Source organism: Balaenoptera acutorostrata, chromosome 5 (assembly GCF_949987535.1).
Source record: "Balaenoptera acutorostrata chromosome 5, mBalAcu1.1, whole genome shotgun sequence".
NCBI lineage: Eukaryota > Metazoa > Chordata > Mammalia > Artiodactyla > Balaenopteridae > Balaenoptera > Balaenoptera acutorostrata.
Window position 1 is genome coordinate 99,646,531 of NC_080068.1, and position 23,733 is coordinate 99,670,263.

Here is a 23,733-nt window from a genome sequence, read left to right on the forward strand (position 1 = left end):
GAAAATATTGATTTTTTTCTGGGACTCCAATCACATTTTCTATGTTCTAAAATGGACCTTAGTATACTGGGTGTGTTAGCTATGCTTTCCCTGGAAATTCAGGGCTGTTCAGAAATGTCATGGCTAGCTATGGTTATGCCTGCCCTGAATTTTAAAAAATGTAATAATAGAATCGTTTTCTACAGGGACTAAGAAAAAAATGGTATTCTATAATTTTCCTTAGGGACTTGGGTAGATAAGACCAGGCATATGTGGTGTACCCAATCAAAACACAATTTCACAGGTTATGAGTTTGCATGAGATGCAGTCTATCTCATCTGGGTTTGAGTGTGCATGCAGAAACGGGGGACACTGATGCAACCGAACAAATACCCTTGGATCCTGTTCATTGAGGCTGTATTACTGGCACCAGTTCCTTCCTGGTAGGGTCTTCTAGGGGTTGATCAGGGAGCTGTGAGCTGAAAATGGGACATCGCCCCACTTGCTTCAGGAAGAGGAGAAGGAGATCTCTTTGTCCATTCTTAGATAAGAAGAATGGACATATTAAGAGCTCTTGTTTTCTTTTGTGTGTATTATGTATACTGCACCAAGTGCTATAATCCATTTGATAGTCTTTGTGAGTTGGGTATCTTAGTCTGAGACTGAAGTCAGAGTTCATGGTCTAACCTCTGTTCTGTCCTATCACTCACATAATCTGAAACCTCCATGCAGGATTAGTAGACGTGCTACTCAAGCCACAAAGTCAACAGGGCCTTCCCTCTTTGACACTTTCTTCTCCCCAGTGTTGACCTTCTGTGAGTTTTCCTCTCTTATACCTTCCCAGATACATGACTGGGAAAGATGAGATAGAAAACATCAGTATGCATTTTTGCATCAATTTTTATCAGGCTCATTCATAAAAGAATGTGTGGTGTGTATCTATTTACATCACTGTGATTATAGTACATACATAAACTTAGGTTACACTTTGTCACTTAAAGTCATGTCCCTGTGAAGTTTACCACTGGTGCTGAGGAGCCATTGGGTCCAGTACCTGACTTCACCATTATTGGCTGATGAGTTTGGAGCAAGTTACTCAACTTCTTAAATCTTTAACTCCTCAACTTTGAAGTGAGTATAACATTTCCTTTCTTTTTAAAAAAATTTTATTGAAGTATAGATTTATAATGTTATGTTAATTTCTGCTTTAAAGCAAAGTGACTCAGTTATACATCTATATATTCTTTCTCATATTCTTTTCCACTGTGATTTGTCACAGGATATTGAATACAGTTCCCTGTGCTACACAATAGGACCTTGTTGTTTGTCCATCCAATATACAATAGTTTGCATCTGCTAATCCCACACTCCCAATCCTTCCCTCCTCCACGCCCCCAACTTGGCAACCACAAGTCTGTCCCCTATGGCTGTGAGTCTGTTTCTGTTTTGTAGATAAGTTCATTTGTGTCGTATTTTAGATTCCACAGATAAGTGATATCATATGGCATTAGTCTTTCTGACTTACTTCATTTAGTATAATAATCTCTAGGCCCATCCATGTTGCTGCAAATGGCATCATTTCATTAATTGTTATGGCTGAGTAATATTCCATTGTATACATGTACCACATCTTTTTTTTATCCTTTCATCTGTCGATGGACTTTTAGGTTGTTTCCATGTCTTGGCTATTGTAAACACTGCTGCTATGAACATAGGGGTGCATGTCTGAATTATAGTTTTGACTTGATATATGCCCAGGAATGGGATTGCTGGATCTATAATATTTCCTTTCTGATAGGATTGTTGCAAGGATAAAGGAGACGGATGATTTTGCAAGTGCTTTGTAAGCTGAAGAGGTTATAGACACAGAAGGTATTAAATACACAAGGATTTGGAAGACCTTTGAAGTCCCTTTCAGTCCAAAGAATTAGTGAGCTTCATGAAAATGTTGGCCACTTTCAAAAAAAGTGTGTGTGTGCATGTGTGTGTGTATTTGTCTACTATTAGTGGACCTGTTCATAAGGAGCTAGATTCAGACAGAGGAGTTTCCTCATCTACAAATCAAGGATAATAATTTCTTCACATTTAAATAAGAAAATGGAATGAGGCTCATAGCACAAGGCCTGGCACATAAGTAACTCTCAAAAACAGTATTTTTCAGTTGAAAATTTCGTTTTGAGTATCTGTTTTACCATTAATTAGCTGCCCACCCCCAGCTAATCATGACAAATTCCTTAACTTGGGCAAATAAATTGTGACACATTCCTTAACTGGGGAAGATGACTCAATCTTCTCAGCCTCAGTTTCCCCTTATTTCATGAAGGTCATTCCCAGCACGTGGAGGCATAGCCACGCTTCCATATAAGCATGTGTAGTACGCATCCGGAAGGTAAGAAGCTCAAAAAGCTTGCAGTTCTCTTTGCCTTCCTTCCACTCCCATTGTCGGGTATGGCGTTTTTGAGACTTGCCTGCAGGACACACTTGAGAAAGTTACTTGACTCTCTTGTGGGACTTTCTCACTCACAGCACAATTCCAACTATACTCAATATCTTGAAGTAGCCTATAATGGAAGAGAATGTAAAAAAAGAATATATATCTATATCTATATCTATCTATCTATATCTATATATATATATCTCTGAATCACTTTGCTGTACCTCTGAAACTAACACAACATTGTAAATCAACTATATTTCAATAAAAATTAAAAACAAAACAAAAACAAAAACAACCCACAAAGGCAAATGGAGCCTTCTGGGGCCAAGTCACCGATACGGCCATTCCTGTCAGACCTTTAGGCTGTGTTCTTCCAAAATGCATGAACTATGTTTTTGCTTTTTATTCTTCACTCAGTGCTCGGATGGCTGAATCCTTTATTAGCATGAATGGAGAACAGATTACGGTCCTCCCACTGGAAGTCACCTGCTTGGCAGGCAGGGAAATGGTTGAGGTGAGTGTGTGACTTCAGTGTGTGTCGGGGGTTTTGCAGTGAGATGTGCCCCCCAGTGTGTCCCCTGGAGGGCGACAGTCCACTCTGGGTGTCCTTCTGTAAATACTCGCCAAGAAGCGCACTCACATCCCAAGGGTGCCTCCTAAATCACGGCGCACAGCTCGAGCTGCAGGTTTCACAGAGGTGGATCTTGTGTCTTTAAAGGCCAAAAGGGAGCCACCAGTGTGCTCATGAAATCAAGTTTAGGAGCTGCTTTTCCAGATGTAGAGCCACAGAAATGTCAATACAGGTGGGGAAAATGCCCTTGTGGTCACACAGCAAGGGATTTGAGGTTGGGGCCTGGGTAAAGGAAAGGCAGCTGAGTTTGATTCTCTGTTTCTGTTGCAAGCTGATCTCCACTCCTCATTCCCCCTCATTGGAGGAGGGTAACCTCTTTCAGCATAGGAGCTGGGATGAGCCTTTCCTTTTTTTTTTGCATGTTCAGTGTTTTTATTTTATTTATTTATTTATTTATTTAAATATATTTATTTATTTTTAGCTGTGTTGGGTCTTCGTTGTGGTGCGTGGGCTTCTCATTGCCGTGGCTTCTCTTGCTGCGGAGCATGAGCTCTAGGTGCGTGGGCTTCAGTAGTTGTGGCACGCAGGCTCAGTAGTTGTGGCGCGTGGGCTTACTTGCTTCACGGCATGTGGGATCTTCCCAGACCAGGGCTTGAACCCGTGTCCCCTGCATTAGCAGGCAGATTCTTAACCACTGCCCCAGCAGGGAAGTCCCTTCAGTGTTTTTAATAAACTACCAATCTGCAATTAGGAGAAGCAATGTGTGCAGATACATTGGTTCATGATTTCAAACATATAGTACATCCTGTAGGCCAGCATCCAACACCTCATAGGTGTTGTCTCAGTTGGAGGTTCACCTGGATCCTCAATAGGCCACTCTGCTGTGCTATAAGGCAAGCTGCTGGTTGAGGCATGGAGAGAGTATGAGATACCACTTCACACCCTTTAAGATGGGCACCGCTAGTGTTGGAGGGTCTCCTGTGGAGGCAAGGGGTGGCTGTGCCTCACAGTGGGGAGGGGGACGCTGGCAGCAGAAGTTCTGGGAAGTAGTCCTTGGCGTGAGCCCTCCCAGAGGCTGCCATTAGCCCCACCAAAGAGCCAGGTAGGCTCCAGTGTTGGGTGGCCTCAGGCCAAACAACCAACAGGGAGGGAACCCAACCCCACCCATCAGCAGACAAGCGGATAAAGTTTTACTGAGCTCTGCCCACCAGAGCAACACACAGCTCTATCCACCACCAGTCCTTCCCATCAGGAAGCTTACACAAGCCTCTTAGATAGCCTCATCCACCAGAGGGCAGACAGCAGAAGCAAGAAGAACTACAATCCTGCACCTTGTGGAACAAAAACCACATTCACAGAAAGATAGACAAGATGAAAAGTCAGAGGGCTATGTACCAGATGAAGGAACAAGATAAAACCCCAGAAAAACAACTAAATGAAGTGGAGATAGGAAACCTTCTAGAAAAAGAATTCAGAATAATGATAGTGAAGATAAGCCAGGACCTCAGAAAAAGAATGGAGGCAAAGATCGAGAAGATGCAAGAAATGTTTAACAAAGACCTGGAAGAATTAAAGAACAAACACTTAGAAGAATTAAAGAACAAACAAACAGAGATGAACAATACAATAATTGAAATGAAAAATACACTAGAAGGCATCCATAGCAGAATGACTGAGGCAGAAGAATGGATAAGTGACCTGGAAGACAGAATGGTGGAATTCACTGCCGCAGAACAGAATAAAGAAAAAAGAATGAAAAGAAATGAAGACAGCCTAAGCAACCTCTGGGGCAACATTAAACGCACCAACATTCGCATTATAGGGGTCTCAGAAGGAGAAGAGAGAGAGAAAGGACCCAAGAAAATATTTGAAGAGATTGTAGTCCTGGAATGAGCCTTTTTTTTTTTTTTAGATTAATACATTTATTTATTTATTTTTAGCACCTTTAATTATTATTTATTTATTTTTTGGGCTGTGTTGGGTCTTTGTTTCTGTGCGAGGGCTTCTTCTAGCTGTGGCAAGCGGGGGCCACTCTTCATTGTGGTGCGCGGGCCTCTCACTATCGTGGCTTCTCCCGTTGCGGAGCACAGGCTCCAGACGTGCAGGCTCAGTAGTTGTGGTTCATGGGCCTAGTTGCTCCGCGGCATGTGGGATCTTCCCAGACCAGGGCTCGAACCCGTGTCCCCTGCATTGGCAGGCAGATTCTCAACCACTGTGCCACCAGGGAAGCCCTGGGATGAGCCTTTTGATGAAAAGTGGAAATCCTGGATTCTATGTCGGAAAAAGTCCACGTAGTGAAAAAGGTCACATTGCTCAAGAAGATGCCTACAAATCTGGATTGTTTCTATTAACAAGGCTTTGATTTTCTTTAAATTCAAATGGAGTCAAGTTTCCTTTACTGCAAAAAGCCTTATTTTGCACCTCCTCTGTGTCCCAGTTCTGTGAGATGCCATTGAAGTACAGAGCCTTGTCTCTGCCTTCAGAGATCACTCAGCCTCAGACAAAAGCTTTCTGCTTTATAGAACTCACTGAATGTGCATCACATACCTTCCACATATGAGCCAGAGTGCTGAGTGCTGGGAAGCTTGAATATGAAGGACTCATTCCTGCTTAACACACCACTCCAAAGTTTAGTGGCTTGAAACAACCACTGTTTTATTTGCTCTGAATCCTGTTCCCTGACAACTTTGGCTGCACTGAGTTTGGTGGCCCTTCTGCTGTTCTCTCCTGGGACCACTGATGTGACTGTAGTCTTCTGGCAGGTCCTTTGGGGCTGGTTGGTCACAGGTGGCCTCACGTACATGTCTGGCAGTTGGTGTTGGGTGTCAATGGGACCACGTGCCTCCAGTAGGCTAACTCATGCTTTTTCATGGGGAGACAGCATTTCAAGAAAGCAATCCCAGTGTACAAGTGACCGTTAAATCTGTGCTTTCATCCTGTTTACTAATGTTCTGTGGACCAAAGCAAGTCATGCAGTCAAGCCCAGAGCCAACAGAGGAAGAGACTATGCCAAGACATGGATCCAGGAGGTATCATTCACTGGGGGTCACCATTGTAACAATCAACCACAGGCTCTGACCCCCTGTTTGCCCATGCCGGTGTGGGGCTTGATGCTTCACATATGCTATTTTATTAAATTTATATGATAGTTCTTGGAGGTAGATATTATTATTCCAAGTTTTCTGAGGTTAGTTGAGTTACCTAAGTTCATACAGAATGTAAATGGCCAGGATTTTAACACTGAACTGTATAGTTCCATGGAACTATGATGGACACAGGCATGGACCAGCAACGATTTCAGGAACAAAAGATGAGATAAAGAATTGTATCAGGCGGGTGATGGTTGTTTAGCAGCTTAGTGTGTGTTAAAGGTTGATCAACCATAAGGGCTAATAATTCAGGAATGTCTTCAGTGAGTTCTAGAGATTTTAATTAGATCTTCCTACAAATGGGAAGCATCAGGCTTTGGTTATGAAAAGAGCTAAGTTCAAAATCTGGTAATGCTACTTCTAGTATGTGATTATTTAAATTTTATGAGCCTCAGTCATCTTCTTTTTAAAATTTTGTTCTAAGGATTTAATGATTGCATGTCTGTAAAATTCTGAACACAGCATTCGTACCTCAATGGAACTCAGTAAGTGGCAGGCATGAATGATTTGAGTAGGAAAATGGCAGAGGAAAAAGGAGAGGTTATTGTAGGCAAGGAGAGCCATGCTGGGAAGCGAGAGGAGATCTGATAGCAGGGATGACCTTGGGCTCTGTCTGAGTGGTGAGAACTGCCAGTTTACAGCAGTGATCAATAGAAAGTAGCAAAGGTTACATAAGATAAAGCTCAAGTTTGGAGGGCCTTGATGTCCAGGCAGAGGAGGTAAATTTGCCAAGTTGGAAAACAAGGATCCTATGGACAGCCTTGGCACCTGGGAGTAACTAAGATGTGCGTGTGATTGCAAACTCAGGCATCCTCAGAGCCCATTGGGATTCCCACTGTACAAGTTCATCCCCCTAGCCAAGCTTTTTAATCAGTTCAAATGAGTTTTTGCTTTGAGTCCCATAAACACAATAATTTGAGTTTCTTCAAACATTGGGAGTGAGGCTAATAGCAGAACGGCAATCCGCTTGTTTCTTTGTTAATGACCTTGGCTCACACCATGGGCACGACGATTCATATGGGCATTGTCAGTACAAAATTCAGGTTTCTTTTATTGATTGAATCTCGTTGTGAAGTACCAGACAGCAATGCCTTGGAGCAGAACAGAAGAGCCCGGTGTGCACATTTCTTCCCATTCTAAGGACAGATATCTGGTGTAGCTCAGAGGAGAATCCTACCTCTGAAAAAATGGGTATATCTTTGAGTCACCTTGAAAACAAAATACCACACCTACAGATGGCTGAAATGATAGAGACTGCTAACATCAAATGTTGGTGAGAATGTAGAGCAATTAGAACTATTATATATGGGTGATGGTGGTATAAAATGGTACAACCACTTTGGAAAACTCTTTGGCAGTTCTTCATGAAATGAAACTTACACCTACCCCTATGACCCAACAATTTCACTCTTAGGTATTTACCCAAGAGAAATAAAAACTTATATCCACAGAAAGACTTGTACAAGAATATTTATAGCAGCTTAAAATTAATAATGGCCAGAAATCATGGCAGAAAAAGGGTTGAACAATTTGGGTTTGTCCTTATAATGGAACAGTACTCAGCAATAAAAGGGAATGAACCATGATACATATAATGGCATTGAAGGATCTTAAAAAGTTATGTTACATGAAAGAAACCAGAACAAAAGAGTATGAAGTGATAATTCCATTTATATGAACTTCAAGAACAGGGGAGTATGTCTATGACAACTGACCAGAACATTGGCTACCTTTGGGGTGGGGATAGAATTGACTGATAAGGAGTCTGGGAGAATTTTTTAGGGTGATATAAAGGTTCACATTTTGATAAGGATGGTGGCCACATAAGTACATATATTTTTCAAATCTCAAACTGTAAACTTGAGATTGATGTATTGATATTTCATGGTTACATAAATATGACCTTGATTTTAAAAATCAAAGCCCATGTTCTTTTTTTTTTAATTCCTTTTTTTTTTTTTAAAGCATTTATTTATTTATTTATTTATGGCTGTGTTGGGTCTTCGTTTCTGTGCGAGGGCTTTCTCTAGTTGTGGCAAGCGGAGGCCACTCTTCATCGCGATGCACGGGCCTCTCATTATCGCGGCCTCTCTTGTTGCGGAGCACAGGCTCCAGATGCGCAGGCTCAGTAGTTGTGGCTCACGGGCCTAATTGCTCCGTGGCATGTGGGATCTTCCCAGACCAGGGCTCGAACCTGTGTCCCCTGCATTGGCAGGCAGATTCTCAACCACTGTGCCACCAGGGAAGCCCACAGCCCATATTCTTAAATGTAGGAGACACTCGAAAGGAGATCTTCCTTCATTGTCTTTGTGGTATAGAAACCAACCCATTGGGCTCAAGGTTTAAGTTCCATCTGTACTGTATACTATCTCCATGCTTTTGGGTGAGTTACTTAGCCTCTCTAAATTTCAGCTTCCTTTTCTGAAATATAGGGAGAATATATTCATTTATTCTTTCAATCAATAATCCCATGTGCCACTTACTGTGTAGATGCTGGGAATAGGATAGTGGACAAGAGAGACCCTTCCCTTCCCTAATGGAGCCTACCTTCTAAGGCTGGTGCCTATAGGGGTTAAGACAACATCTGGAAATCCTGGTGGTGAAAGTTTGACATTTCGTTCACTTTTTTTCCAAAACACATTACAGGTAAACACTTAGGTTTGTGAACTTTCGCAAAGTTTACTTATTCTTGCAACATTTATTTATAAACCCCAATCTGAGGTTTATCCTATCTGATCTTTCATCACTATTTCAATTTTTGTATCAGTAAAACAGAAATATTCAAGTTGTGGAATCGTATAGTAGGTGCTCAGTTAGGTAAGTTTTCCTGAGACCCTCAACTTACAGGGTTTTTCTAAATTTTTCCCATGGTCTTGCAATTTCGCTTTATAGGAAGGTGAGAGGTTCTCAACTTCACCCCACCCAACTCCTGTGTCATTTATGTCCCCATTTGTCAGCAGTGTTCGTGGCACTTACAGAGTCCCTCAATTCTGACTGTCCTAATCTGAGCAATAGCCTTTCTCAAAGCACTGTGGGTAGATTGTTAAAATGCTGCTCAAAATTCAAAACCACCTACTTATTTCTATTTTAATCAATTTCAAGACTTAGGGTATTTTCTTTCACTATGAATTTTGATGTTACACTGTAAAAGTAGAGTTAGTGCAATATGCTTAGCAAAAACCAAAATCATAATCATTTTCTTTAAAGAATGTTATAGCTTAAAAACTAGTTTTTGATCTAGTTTAAGGAATATAACCTGAATTCCTTTACATTTCAGTGTCATATAAGATGTTGAAATGCAATGTTGTTAGATAAGAATAACTAAGATATTCTCCTTTCCCTGTAATTTCATCAGTATTATCTTCCCCCCTTTCCCCTATTAGTCAAATTCTAGCTAGCCTGGCTCTCCTAATTATAAGCTGGGCAGGGATCATAGGTTATTTAACTTCTCACTGTACTAGCTTTCTTTCCATAAAATGGTGACAATAACAGTACTTCTGTCTTGGGATTGTGAAGATGAAAGAACATAATATGTGGTGTAAAGTATTGATACTTTCCACATTACCTGGAACACAGCAAGCATTTAATAAATATATTAATAGCTGTTATTATTTTTATTATCCTTTGATTCAGTTAGGATTAGGGCAACTGTGAGTGACAGAATAATATCCCAAATCATAGTGTTTTAAACAAGTTGGAAGTTTAGTTATTGTTCACATGAATGTAGGCAATCCAGGGCTGGTATAGATGCACCAGGATCAATGAGGACCAAGACTTCTTTCCTGAGTGCTGCCAACTTCAACACGCAGGTCCTACTCCATCCAAGATGGCTATTCCAGGTCTGGCCATCCTGTATCAGCGCACAGAAAGGAAGGGAAAAGGGAAGGGTATGCCCCCTTCCTTTAAGGGCATCTCCCAGTAGATGCACACAGTACTTTAACCGACACCCCATTGGCCACATGGTCACACTTGTTGCTGGTGAGACCAGAATATATAGACTATTGTTTTTTCTGGGCAGTCAAGCGCTTAGATAATATCAGGGGTCCAATTACTGAGAAAGAAGGGGACAACTAGCACCTTTGCTCTGTCACATTCTTTATAGCATAAACCACGTTCTTTTATGAAGTTGTCCTCAGCTACTTGGATTCCTTAGTTGTTTCTTTCCTCTTAGAACACTCAGGAATACACCATCCTGAGTCTGCCTTTTCTTATCACCAACACCACTACTATCACTGCCTCTGTCCAAGCCACCATCCTCTGGCCCAGGATTATTGTAGCGGCCACCAATGGGACTTCTGCTGCCACCATTTTTTCCACACAATAGGCAGAGTAAGCTTTTGAAAATGTAGGTCAGATCATGTCTCTTTTCTCTTCAAGACCTTCCAATGGCTTCTCATATTACTGCGAAGAAAATCTCAAATCTTTGCCCTGCCATCTGAGATCTATAGGACCCGGCTCCTCTCTTACTGTGACTTTGTTGCCCTCCCCCTCACTATATATACTCCAGCCGCACCAGCCTCCTGGATGCTTTTTCTACTCCAAAGGAAGGTACAATCTTTCCTTAAGGTCTTTGCTCTCAAAACAGAAAGACAAGCTCAGTGAGGCTAAGTTGCCCAAGGCCATGCTGCTTAGAAGTAATGGAGCCAGGATCCAAAACCAGGTCAGTCTGCCTACACGTTCTGTATCTTTTTATTCAACCCCATTGCATAAATGCTTAATGACTGCCTGATTGCTCAGTAATAGATTCTCTGGAGGCCATCAATCCGTTCTGAGAAAAGACTGCTCAGCATTTCTATGAGAGCCACAGGTTCTTTTGTGGGAGAAAGCAAGGTCTTCTAGGATCTCTCTCTGCCAGAACCATTAGGAGCCCTTACTCTAGGCCCCGTAGCCGTGGAAAATAATAAGCATCATCAGGCCTGAGGTCAGCAGAAGCAAATTGGATCAGCCATCTTCCTTTCATGGACCAAATGGAAAGATGCTCTCTGGGAGTTAAGGTTGGACCTCGTCAGGTCAGTGGACTCTTCTGCTGTTCTTTGTACTGAATCATTTCCATTTGGGGCAAGCAAAATTAGATACAGTTCTTATCCCATTCACGGAGTTGCCTCTTTTGCTGAGCATTGAAATTGATTTAAAAGAAATGAAAAGGAACATGCTTGCCCTTAAGGACTTCATTTAGATCAGTTGCTTAACCTGGGGAGAAGGTGGTTTTTTTGAGCTTCAGAGAATCTGAGATTCCTTTGAAATTATGTGTAAACTTTTGTGTGTCTAGATACGTGTATTTGTTTTTCTAGTGAGAGGAAACAGAGCTTTTATCAAGTTCTCCGAGGGGTTTAGCACTCCGAAAATGGTGAGAACTCCTGGAAATAAAAACTTCCCTAGATGCTTATTATTTATTTAGCACAGAGTATACACTCTATGTTATATCACTCCTTTTAATCCTCGAAACAACCCCGTGAGTTAGTATATTATCATAGTAATTTCATAGGTGCAAAAACAGGTCAGAGAGAATCAATTATTTTTTAATATCACACATAGATTTTAAGCCTGGGAATCACATTTCAAACCCAAATCTGTTATACTGCCAAGAATGGACTCCGTTTTCATCTTGACATATATTTTACTAAAGCAGCCTATAGACACATGGTTTTAAAAATTAAATAGTACTTTGTAAAAACGTTTTCTTCTGCTTCCTGCATTGTCTCTTTCCTTTGGATTTTCCCCTCATTCTTTGTGTTCATTGCTCTGTTTTATGTTGGAAACTTTGCTTAAATCCGTGAATCCTTGGTTACCCTTTGATATTAAAGATGTGCTGCCCAACAAGCTCATTACAAGCTCTGAGGGCAGGTAAAGCTTTTTGCCTCATGGGTCTCACCACTGGGAGATTGGGTAGCCAGCTGGCATTTTCACTGGAATGACCCACATGAGTTTCTAGAGTTTATTTTCCAGATCCTTTAAATTTCTCCAGGCAAGAACTTTCCAACTCCCTGCTTAGGGTGTATGAGACCTGCTGTTGGTAGGACGCGGGTAGCAGTTCTGGGTAGGTGGGAGGAGGGTGGGGAAGGGGACCCGATTCCTTAAGTACTCTATTATAAACAGAGCCCTTGTTTCCAATTCTATGCTTCACATACCTTCTTCAGGCACACATCCAACTTCTGAGCCTTTCTGGGGATCTGTGGGATAAACTAGCTCACTTTTCTTTGCTATCCCTCTCTGCAGGCTGCCATATCCTAGGTGTCTCCACTTTTAGTGTCGATATTACTACTTCTCCATTCAATTTCCGTCTTCCAAAATCGATTAAACTATCTCAACTATTTCACCTCTTCCATTTTCTTTAACCGCTGGAGTTGCACATTTTCTGTTCCTTCTTTGTCTCTTCAGATGGACTTTTTAAACAATGGATGTGGTCCTGCCACAATTCTAAAATGGAAGTTTCTAGGTTTGTTCTTCCCACTGTCATTCTACTACCTCTTGATATCTATCACATTCCATCCAGACTCTGAGAGGGTCACAAGAAAAACCTTCAAGCGATTCTGCCCTTAAGTGTCTTAGAGTCTATCCCCTGATGAAATCATGCCATAGACTATGCATCTCGGATACGACCATGCGATTGCACATCCAAGAGGGAGATTACAGAGTGAGGGCTGGAAGTTTAGACTTTTCCTATGCAGAGCGATCCAGAAAGTTACACTTAGCGAGGTGGAGAGTGGTGTATCTAAAACTAGGGGGAAAATATGAGCAAAATCCTAAAGGCAGACAAGTTCAGGGAGAAAATAGCAGTGTGTCTATCAGCTGACTTGAGGAAAGGAATGTACGAAAGGAAGTATTAATATGCAGATCCCGATTCCGCTAGGCGCCAGGTGGAGTCAGGTCCTGAATGTTTGATTAGAAGTTTGGGTATGATTTTGTCCTAACATGATGACTCGTCACTGACATCCTACAAACAGATGGTATAAAGAGTGTCTATAAGAACTCTTATGAAGGGTATGGGGGGATTCCTAGAAGGGAAGGATTGGAGACCAGAGAGAGAGATGGAAACATTCTGGGAACGAGGAGAAAATAAAACTTAGAGATGGGAAGGAAAGGAAATGGTTTGGCAGAACTTGGGGTGGGGGGCGGTGAGGCAAAGGAAAGATTCCAGGAAAAGACTGGAAGTCAGAGTCCAAGAGGAGAAAACCAGGTGTGCCTGACTGCCGGATGGGAGGAGAGGGTGTCACTTAGGACTTAATAGGCTGGAAAAATCACTTAAGGGTCTTGAGGTCTGGACCAACCAGGGCATGTCACATGAACAGGGTTATATCCCAGATGCTGGTAAATCTGGGCTTTTCCATGAATCTTTATGATTTCTGCTCCGATTTTTGTCCCCTGCCCCTCCAGTTATCAAAGTGCAAACATATGTGCAAAATTTTAGAATAAGAACAAGATAATGTTGTTGATTTTGCAGTTCAGGCAAAATGTGAATATTGAACTGTATGCAGACAAGAGAATTTTCATGATCTATTCACATTCCAGATTACTTTTTTTTTTTGCTGTTTTCAAAAATGAAGACTCTTCAACATTAATCTGCTTAGCAAATCTTATTAACTAAATTGAAAGCCTTGCAAACCTATTGCCAAGCATGTGAAAACTGTAGACTTTTCTTAACCTGTTATCCTGGTGTTCATCCTGTTTTTTTTTTTTTTTTTTTTTCCTACGTAGGTAGGAAACTTCTGAATATGTTGAAGCGCAAGGAATGAATGGCATTTTTTAGATGCATCTTAGTACTTATTTTTTTCACTTTTCATAACTGCAAATTCCCTTTGAAAATGTCAGCCTGCACCCAGCCTCTCCACATTGGCCATTCCGAAGCTGCCCTCCAGCTGTCTGGGTAATGCTGCCTGGAGTGGAGCTGCCCTCTCTGCCCACCAGGGGGATGGGCAGTGCCTCCGTGGAGATTCTTAAATGCCTTCTCTGTGGACGGGTTTGTGCTTTCTTGGGTCCTCACGGGGAATCTTCCTGTAGGTCCCCTCTCTGAGTCGTGATTATGATTGAACCACTCCACCAATCAAGCCTCGTTCCGTATTTAATCAATCTCAAATTACCTGCCAAGTCGTTGCAGTTCAAATGTCAGCCTTGAAGCCTCCCTAACTCTTTCCATTGACATTTAACATACCTTTTCTGTTTTTTTTTTTCTTTTCCTCTTTTTTTCTTATTGTCCAGACTCTTCCCCAAATGTTTAAGCTTGTTGAAAAAAATCATGTTTTGTCAAGCATTTGCAGTCATATAAATAAGCTAATGAATCAGAAACGGGCTTGGATTTCCCCCTTTCACTGCAGGCATTAGAGCTCAGGTTTGGCTGTTGCTGGAAATGCTTGGTGAAGAACTCTGTCTGTCTCTGGAACCGTCTGTGGGAGGAGCCCTGCTCACCAGAGGGAGGCAAAGGGAATTGCTGTGCACCAGAGAGAAGATGTCTTTTGCATAACAATTTAATCCATCCACTTGCTGGTGAATATTCATATCCTAGGGGTAGAAGTTTCAGAATTTACAAATTTGTGGAAGTAGGAAATGTAGATCATCATCAGGTAAATGTAATAGTTACTTCTCTGTTTTAAATGGCCAGAATCACCAAAACTGAGTTTCATTTTTCTCCTTTTGCTTTTGTTTACACTGAAATTAAGGCTGGAAGGTTATAGATACTGAACTATTGGTAACAGATATGCTCTGATGACTTTCATTTTGTGATAAATATGATTTAAAGTCAGTTTGCTCAATTATGATCTAAGTATTGTTTTTGTCTTAATGTTATAGCTAGCTCTATGTTCTATCTGCATATTTCTCTATTAATCAGTAATCCATAAATAGATTAGATAGAACATTAGAGCTAAACCAATATTACTGATGCTAATGATATATATATACATAATTATTATAATATATAATGAATATATGTGTGTGTTTCATACATACACATGTCTAAAATCAGTTTTATGGGTGATTAATAAGTAAACTAAATTTGGAGTGCTTTAATTATATTAAGGCTTTCTAGAGAAAATGAAAAGAAAATTGCTATTTATTCATCTCTGTGGGAAAGAATTTGACTATATAACACATCTCATATATCATGTAATTCTCATAAAAACTCCGTGATGCAGATATGAGAAAACCAAATCACAGAGGGTGAAGGTCATTGCCCAAAATTGTTGAGCTGGGCTCAGGGTGTTTTTCTGTTTTACTAGAGAAATGTGGTCCCTCCATCTCACTATAAGAACAGAATTAGAGCTAAACTGTGTACCATCCTCATCTCCTTTAGAAAGGAACACTTCTCTTTTTTATCTCAAGGTCTTGCACTGGATAACACTGCATCACTCTCAAGGTCTTGCATTGGTCTTATTTTGGATATCATGTGGTCACCCAAAGATCTACATGGATCACAGACTGGATGCATCCAGTAGATGTTCAAGGTACCACAGTTGCTTTGGGGATTTAAAGTCTCAGGAAAGATCAGAGTCTTGGAGTGTTCTCACACTTTGGATCTCTAATCTGGAGAACCCTAGCTCCTGTCTCAGAGTTATCATTTTCACTATTTTTTTCTGGTTTATCTCTTCACTCAATGAATGACCACATCTAGGATTCATATTTCAGAAAAATAACTGAGCTCCGTACTCCAAGTCCTTACTTCTTATTATGCCACAAAGCAAGTCTTTTCTTTCTGCCTGGGGTGTCCTTCCCACATTATCTGCCTGGTGAACTAATCATCCTTCAAGGACTCTCTCTACAGCCACCTCCTCCAGGAAGCCTGCCTTCTCTGAAATTCCCAGACATAGTCAGTATCTCAGCTCCTATTGCATTGCAAATACTTCTCTGGTATCCCACATATATTTGCTCAGCACCTAGTATGTTAGGTACCATGGAGGTTCCCTTAGCATGAGTTACTCTGTAGTGTAATGCTTTCTTTTCTGTCTCCCTCACATGGTTTTAAGACTGAGATGTCCACTATCTTATTCACTCTCATATCCCTAGCACCCAGAATCATACTGGGACATGGTTGGCACTCAACCATGTGTTGAGTTAAGGAAATCCACCTTCAGTCTTAAAAGCATGCTCTGGAATGCATCAGAAATTGGATGGATTAAAGATGCCAAAACTTTGGGCTGTGAGGTTATGGGCAGAGTCAAAGCAGGGACTTAACAGACTTTGGGGTTCAGGCAAAGTTGAGATCACACAGGTTTAAGTTCACATTCTATGTTTCCTCTTGAACAGAGAGGCACTAAATATTCTTCAAGTTAAAAAAAAATGATGATGACAATACTTACCACATGTGGTTGTTATGTAGATGAAAGAAAACAGTATTATGTGGATTAATTAAGACAGTTTCTAGGACGTGAACTCATTCCAACTTCCCATAAGTAACTTGGTCATGACGTGTGAGTAGCTTGTGGCATAGTCAGTATTCTAACTCTAGTCTTCTATGTCCAAAAGCTAGTGGTGATTAACTTGTATCATTCTGCTTTGTAAACAAGCACATGTGCTCGCGAGATGAGGTTAATTCTCATTAATCTTTCATTTGTGTCTAAAAACCAAAAGATAGTGGTCAGTCCTCCTTCAAATGGATGTCGTAAAGCAGCGAATGATAGCATCATACTTTCCACATGGTGAGCAGTACTTTCATCCCTAAGTTTGCCCGCCCCTGTGGAACTTGAGTATAGCATCCCTTCACGGTGCCACCCAGTAACTGGTGTTGTGATGCGGTGTTTAAAAATAAATGTAAATAGTTAACACTTCTTTGAAAAGGAATCAAATCCACATTATAGCCTTTATCAACCAGCTGGTTCTTATAAGCTTCTTCCCGATCTGTGTGCAAACATTACTTTTAAGTGATCAGCTGGCATAATTAGGTAAGATTGTACATGAGAAGCACAATTCTGTTTTCATCTCGGCTAGAAGAAGAAACAAACATCAGGGATGACGATGTAACGGTAAGTTAGACGTGGGAGATTTTTCCAGCAGCTGCAATACCTTGCTAATCAGCAGAGCTAGTTATTTATTTATTTGTTTTTCTTTTTGAGTTCAAAGGTGCAGCTTTACAGAACCTCAGCCAGAGAGGTAATTAGGAAGCCTGGTACTCGGGGGGTGCAGATAGCAGCTCAGCTGGGTCTAGGATTCTGTGTTTTATCTTCTGTTAGGATTTTTTAGTTTTTAATTTTTTAAAAATTTTCTTAAAATTCTCATTGCATCATAGACTTAAATCAGATTTAGGGAAACTGAATTGAAGACCTGGCTGGGGATGGGACTGGGGGATGTGACCTCAGAGACAAGATGTTGTGAAATGAGTAGGAAGATGTTAAGTGGGGAAACCATCGTAGCTTTGATGAAATGGATAGAAAGCGGTTGCAGAATGAGGAGACCCACATTCTAATGTCAGGTGTGCCCACTGGGCAGCTCATTAACCCTCTCTTGACCTCATTCTCTGATCTGTAAAAATGAGGGTTTGGAAATAGTCCCCAAATGGATTGAGTGCCTATTATGTATCAGACTCTGAGGTGGTTCTCACCCCGTGGGGCTCAGCTGCCTGGGAAGACAGACCAGCTGGGCGAAGGATCCTGATGGAGAGAATGCAGGGTCCATGCGTTAGCAGGGCCACGTGTTGTCTGGAGCTAGACTGGCCGGTGTCACAGCCATCTCTGAGGTTACTAACCGTGTAATCCTGATGAAAACACCAATACCTGTTGCATCGAGCTGTTGTGAAACATGGAGAATATTGCCTGACACATAGTACGTGCCCAGTAATTCTAGCTGTTAGTATGGGAGCGCAGAACAGAGGACCACGATTATGTAGAGGGTATGGGGAGACCAGACCTCTGAGAGGAAATATTAAACTGAGACCTGAAAAAAAATCCAGTGGGCGATTTGAAGGCATCTCCCACTTAACAAGGTTGGCTGACAACTTCCTTCCCTCTGTAAAACATATGGTTGATGCCCAAGCTCATGGTCAGTAGGTCATGCTACCTCGGCTTCAACCAACGTTCCATTAACTTACCAACTACCAGGTCCTCTTATGCCAGATAAAAGAGCATCTACGGCCAGGGAATACAGCCAGTATTTTATAGTAACTTTAAATGGAGTATAACCTTTAAAAATTATGAATCAGTATGTTGTACACCTGAAAATTGTATAATAGTGTACGTCAACTATACCTCGATAAAAAAAAGTTTTTAAAAGAGCACCTACTGTAAAAATAATGTTAATATTCATGGGGCAGATCCTAGGCACAGATAGCAATTCAGGTGTACATGGACAAGTATGCCCAGATGATCTCATTTAACCTTTTTTTTTTTTACAATCCTAGTAAGGCTTCTTTATATGCCCATTTGACAAATGAACCCATAAAGTGATAAGTAGGGGAGCTGAGATTTGAATCTAGGTCTCTTTGGGGCCAAAGCTACCTCATCTAAAAGCTCTTTAGAGGTTGGTCAGGTGGAAAAAGTGATCCAGAACATTCCAGGGAGAGAGAACAGCATGTCCAAAGCCTCAGAACAGAGACAAGTTCTAGGATGCTTTCCTTCCAGCACTAACATTTCATTATTTAATAACTGGCCATGAGTTTCACTGTAGAAAATGAGACTCAGAGAACTCAGGGGATTTGCCCTGTGATTTTTACATAGAATTTCCTTGTCATGATTTTTTGTTTGTTTTTTACATTGGAATGGTTTCCATTCTCAGGTACCAAAGATAAAATTGTTTCAAATATACCATGTAAAAGAGTAGTGGTTTCAAAGGCTGTGGTCTGTTTTCAGACTTTCTGAGAATCCAAAACCGAAACAGCACTCCTGATATTTAAACACTGCACTAAAACCCTCAGGGTAGCTAAATCAATGCCTTCTTGAGGGACAACACTGTGAATACCTCTTTACCTGCTTCCAACCCCTTGCTGCCCCCCCCCAGTGAGTGGGAGGGGTGACGAAGGAGAAGGGGCAAAGGTGCCAAATGGTAAAATATTTTGGAGAAAATCAACTCCAGCCTCACACATCCTCTGTTGACAAAAATAATATTTTTTTCTTTTGCAGCTGTAAAGCATTTTGTAAGTAGTCAACCCATTTTTAAATTATCAAATAATGATTAAGAAGTTTAAAAAAACCTGTAAATATTTAGAACATGACAAGACCATTGCTAATGGAAACTTTGGAGAAATCAGGCTCAAGGGAAAGAAAAAAAATCCTTTATACAATCAAACATTATCAGTCTGATCTTTGTCCTAAAGGGACTTTAAAAATCAGATTTCAAACCTATCAGGCTATTTTGAGGATGTACTGTGCAGAAAAATTTTACTGGGTTTTTCTCTCTCCGCCCCCCTCCTCAAAATATGGAATAGGGGTTGGAGTTAGAAGCATTGAGAATGAGACCTTTAAATGCAGTATATTCACATGGAAAGAAAGTGCTGGGTATGTGAGATTCTCTATTCTGCGCCTCCCCATTTCTCCTGGAGAACGCTCTAGGCCTATTTCCTCTTGGGGATCTTTGTCCCGGCAAGTTCACTGCCAGGAAAACTCTGCCCTTGGGTTTGCAGGGGCCTGACTCCTTCCTGCCATTCAAGTCTCAGACCAAATGTCACTTCCTGAGAGGTTCCCTTGACCTGTACATCTGAAGTCATCACTGATCTTCACAAACTGCTTTTTTTCCCCCCCCTTCATAACACATCACAATCTGCAATGATCTGGTTCCTTTATTTGTCTTCTTGTCACCTCCCTCAGTTAAGCTGTAAACTGCAGGGGACCTTGTCTGGTTCGCCACTGCCCAGAGCAATGCCTGGCACAAAGCAGGCACCCAAATATTTTTGAGTAAGTGAATGAAAATAAGTGCTTTTAAAAAACTAAAGTGCTGGGGCTTCCCTGGTGGCGCAGTAGTTGAGAATCTGCCTGCCAATGCAGGGCACACGGGTTCGAGCCCTGGTCTGGGAAGATCCCACATGCCGCGGAGCAACTAAGCCCGTGAGCCACAATTACTGAGCCTGTGCGTCTGGAGCCTGTGCTCCGCAACAAGAGAGGCCGTGATAATGAGAGGCCCGCACACCGCGATGAAGAGTGGCCCCCACTTGCCGCAACTAGAGAAAGCCCTCGCACAGAAACGAAGATCCAACACAGCCATAAATAATAAATAAAATAAATTAAAAAAAAAAAACAGAAGAAAAGTACCAGGGAAGTTCCTAAAATATAAACATTTAAAAACAAACAAACAAACAAAAAAACTAAAGTGCCCCATAAATATGTTATTATGTGAAAATTGAAATCAGAAAATTTTTAAAAATTTAAAATATTTGTCACATCACTTCTAGATTTTTTTGAGCCAACAGTATCGTATATTTCCCTTAAAGCCCATTTTAACTTTATTCCTCATGGACTATTTACCTGAGTGCCAATTTGTAGAAGTTTAGGAAATCAATATTTTCTAAAATAAAGTGGCTTTGCATTTAGAGTAAAAATATATCTTGCTTGTTGGCTGAATATACAGGGAAGAGTCTGCATTGTTTTATATTTGAGAGGAAAAAAAATTACTAGGTCCTACATTCCAGCCAACAGAATCCAACAGATGAGAGAAACAAGGTCATCCACAATTCATATCAACTCTTAATACTTCAGAGTATATTCCTGTCAACATTTGCAGAACTGTTGAGTCATGGAATTTCAGCATAAAAGGAAACTTATGGTTCATTCACTTCATCCAGACCCCAAACCTGACATTTGTATCCCTAAATCACTTCTTTAATTTTGCAGATTGTATCTTCTGAATTAATTTAGCATCAATACGATATTGCTCACACTTGTATTTTAAAATATTCTCTTGAGGTTTAATTTCTAGACATCATTACATTGAATAAAACTTGAATTGTTCAGGCTACATCCCCAATTGGAAGGATGGTCCTGATGCTTTTGAGGTAGTAAACTTTCATTTAAAAAATACTGCTTGAAATGAATACAGGACGTATGAGCTGGGGCTTGGGAATATCTGCTGTGCACATTTTTGTCCTAAGGGCAGGAAGTTTAGGTGCAGGGAAGTGTTTTTTTGACCACAATTTGACCTAAGGTAGAGAATGTTTTTTGGGTTCAAATAATAATATATGACCTGATAAATATGGCAAGTGTATTAGAACAAATAGTCATTTTTTTCAGGGTCTTGTTCAAAGCAAGTTAGATACAGCCTCTGTTTTATGCAGGGTTATGGTTGAAATGATCATTCCCAGAATCCTTTTTGATCTGGAAGGAATCAAAAAAGGTCACCTAGCCCAGTGGCTTTCAAATTTTTCTCTATCATCTATAGGAAGAAATACATTTGGGGGGCATGATCTGATACACAGACACACAGACACACACACACACACACACACACACATGCAAATAGGCAACCACAACTGAAACAAGAGATTCACAAACAGTGCTCCCCCTCCCCTGTTTTCTATTTTTATACTCTGCCATTTAAAAAAATGTTGGTTGTGTTTTTATAAACTGAGTTCAAGAGCACATTAGTTTGGAGAACACTAATCTGGCCCAAACCCTTCACTTTACAAATGGGAAGACAAAGGTGCAGAGAGGGGAAGCTACATCCCCAAGTTCATACCAAATTCAAGTAACCCTGTCGCTAAATTGTGTATTAGTCAACATACTGTGTCTTCTCTTTCGTTCCAGTCAGTGAACCTATAAAACCATAAGAAGAAGCTACAGTTTAGTTAAGAAGAAAGAAAACACACAACACACTTCTTGGGTTTAAGCCCAAGTCCTCAGTGGCAAGTTTGCTAACCTCTCTGAGCCATGGTGTACTCGGTCTTTACACAAGAACTTAACCCTCCCCATAACAAGCCAACATCACTCTGTCGGATGAGTATTGAGACAATGTGGATGGAAATGCCTGATAAAACTCCTGGCTCCTGTTCTTCTGCCTTACTCCCCCCCCCCCATAATAATAACTTTTAAAAAAAGAACAAAAAGTAAAGAACAAAATACACAATATTATATTTTGGTTTAACTACCCAGAAGTCAACCCTCTGTATGATACTTGCTCTGTAGGCTAAGATGGCCACGGTTTTGCTGATGGTTCTCCTATCAAGAGGCAGGGTCCATTCCCCCTCTTCTTGTATCCAGCTGGCCTGTGCCTGCCTTGGCCAGGCCACTGCAGAAGTGGTGCCAGTTCTAGAGCTGGTCTTTAAGTGACTGATAGTTTTCACCTTGGTCCCTCGAGCGACGAGCCACCCTGTGGACATGTGATTACACAGCTAAGGGACCATGGGGAGAGGCCCTGACACTATATGGAGAAGAAGCTGGGCTCAGCAGAGACCCTCCTTCCAGCTGTCCCCATCCAGGGGCCAGGCAGGTGGCAAAGTCTCAAAGGACCCTCCAGAACAGCCTGACACCAGCTGAATACCACCCTGTTTGAACCTGTTTGATCCTATGTGGAGTAGAGAATCACCCAGCTAAACCACTGACCTATAAAATCATGAAATTTCATAAAATGGTTTTTGTTTTAAGCCACCAAATTTTGGGGTAACTTTTTAATACAACAGTGAATAACCAGAGCTCTTGCGTTGCTGCAGATAGTTTAAGTAAGCAGTCGCCTAGAGGCAACATAGCACGGTACAAATTCTGGAACAAGAATACCTCCATTGAATTTCTATGTACCTCAGTTTCCTCATCTGTAAAATGGGAATAATAATACTACCACCTCATATAAGGATTACTTTGAGGATTAAAAAAAGTTAATAAAGTTCTTAGAACAGGGTCTTGCACACAGAGCGTGCTTTGTAAATATGCGTTATTATTCTAGAGCAAGAAATTACACTTTTGAACGCTGAGTTAGATTACAACTCAGAGGATCAGGCTTTACTGCTTTTAGATTGTGACCAGGTCTTGGTTCTGGGTCTTCAGGTCTCTTGAAATCTGACTTGCATAAACAATTCAGATTGGGTTTAGGAATGAATATCACCATGGCACCTAAAAGAGATAAAGAATTGTAAACAAGGGGAAGAGAGACATGCTGGAGTGGCATTTAGTGACAGGTCCACTGTTCTTAAATGTTGTTATTAGCAATGTGAACAAGAGGTTGAATAGCACATTAATCACATCTGTGACATCAAATCATGTAGAAGACATGAGAAAACAGGGATTACATCTCTGTATCAGGAGAGAGTAGGAAGGTGCACTGGGGAGAAAATGAAGCAGTAAGATTAAATTCAGTCAAGTTCAAGATTTTGAATTGAATCTGTCGATATGCCAATCCTTTCCCCAAAGGATTATTTGAAGCATTTCAGTTGAACAAGTATTTATAGACGGTGTGCCAGGCACTGTTCTCAAAAATGGAAGCTCCTAGGTAGATAAGGCCTGTCCCTTCCTGTAAGAAGCAGTCTTGTAGGCAATGTAGATAGAAACCAATAAAAATTATACAGGGTGATAGATGCCAGAAAAAAATGTACATACAGGAAGCTCCTTAGAAAATTAAAAATAGAGTTAGCATATGATCTAGCAATCCCAATCCTGGGCATATATACAGAAAGGACTCTAATTTGAAAAGACACACACACCCCCAATGTTCATAGCAGCATTATTCACAAATAGCCAAGACATGGAAGCAACCTAAAT

General features: G+C 41.0%; 1 protein-coding gene across 9 annotated transcripts in view; it reads left to right on the top strand.

The window, feature by feature from the left end:
* LDB2 (LIM domain binding 2) overlaps positions 1–23,733 on the top strand; it is a 386,421-nt gene that overhangs the window by 56,029 nt on the left and 306,659 nt on the right. The window contains exon 2 of one of the 9 annotated variants that reach the window (XM_057547422.1): positions 2,834–2,930. The exons of the other annotated variants lie outside the window; for them this stretch is intronic. Coding sequence (XP_057403405.1) covers positions 2,841–2,930 — 90 coding nt within the window. The 5' untranslated portion in view covers positions 2,834–2,840. The remainder of the gene's footprint in view (positions 1–2,833; positions 2,931–23,733) is intronic. 9 annotated transcript variants of the gene reach the window in all.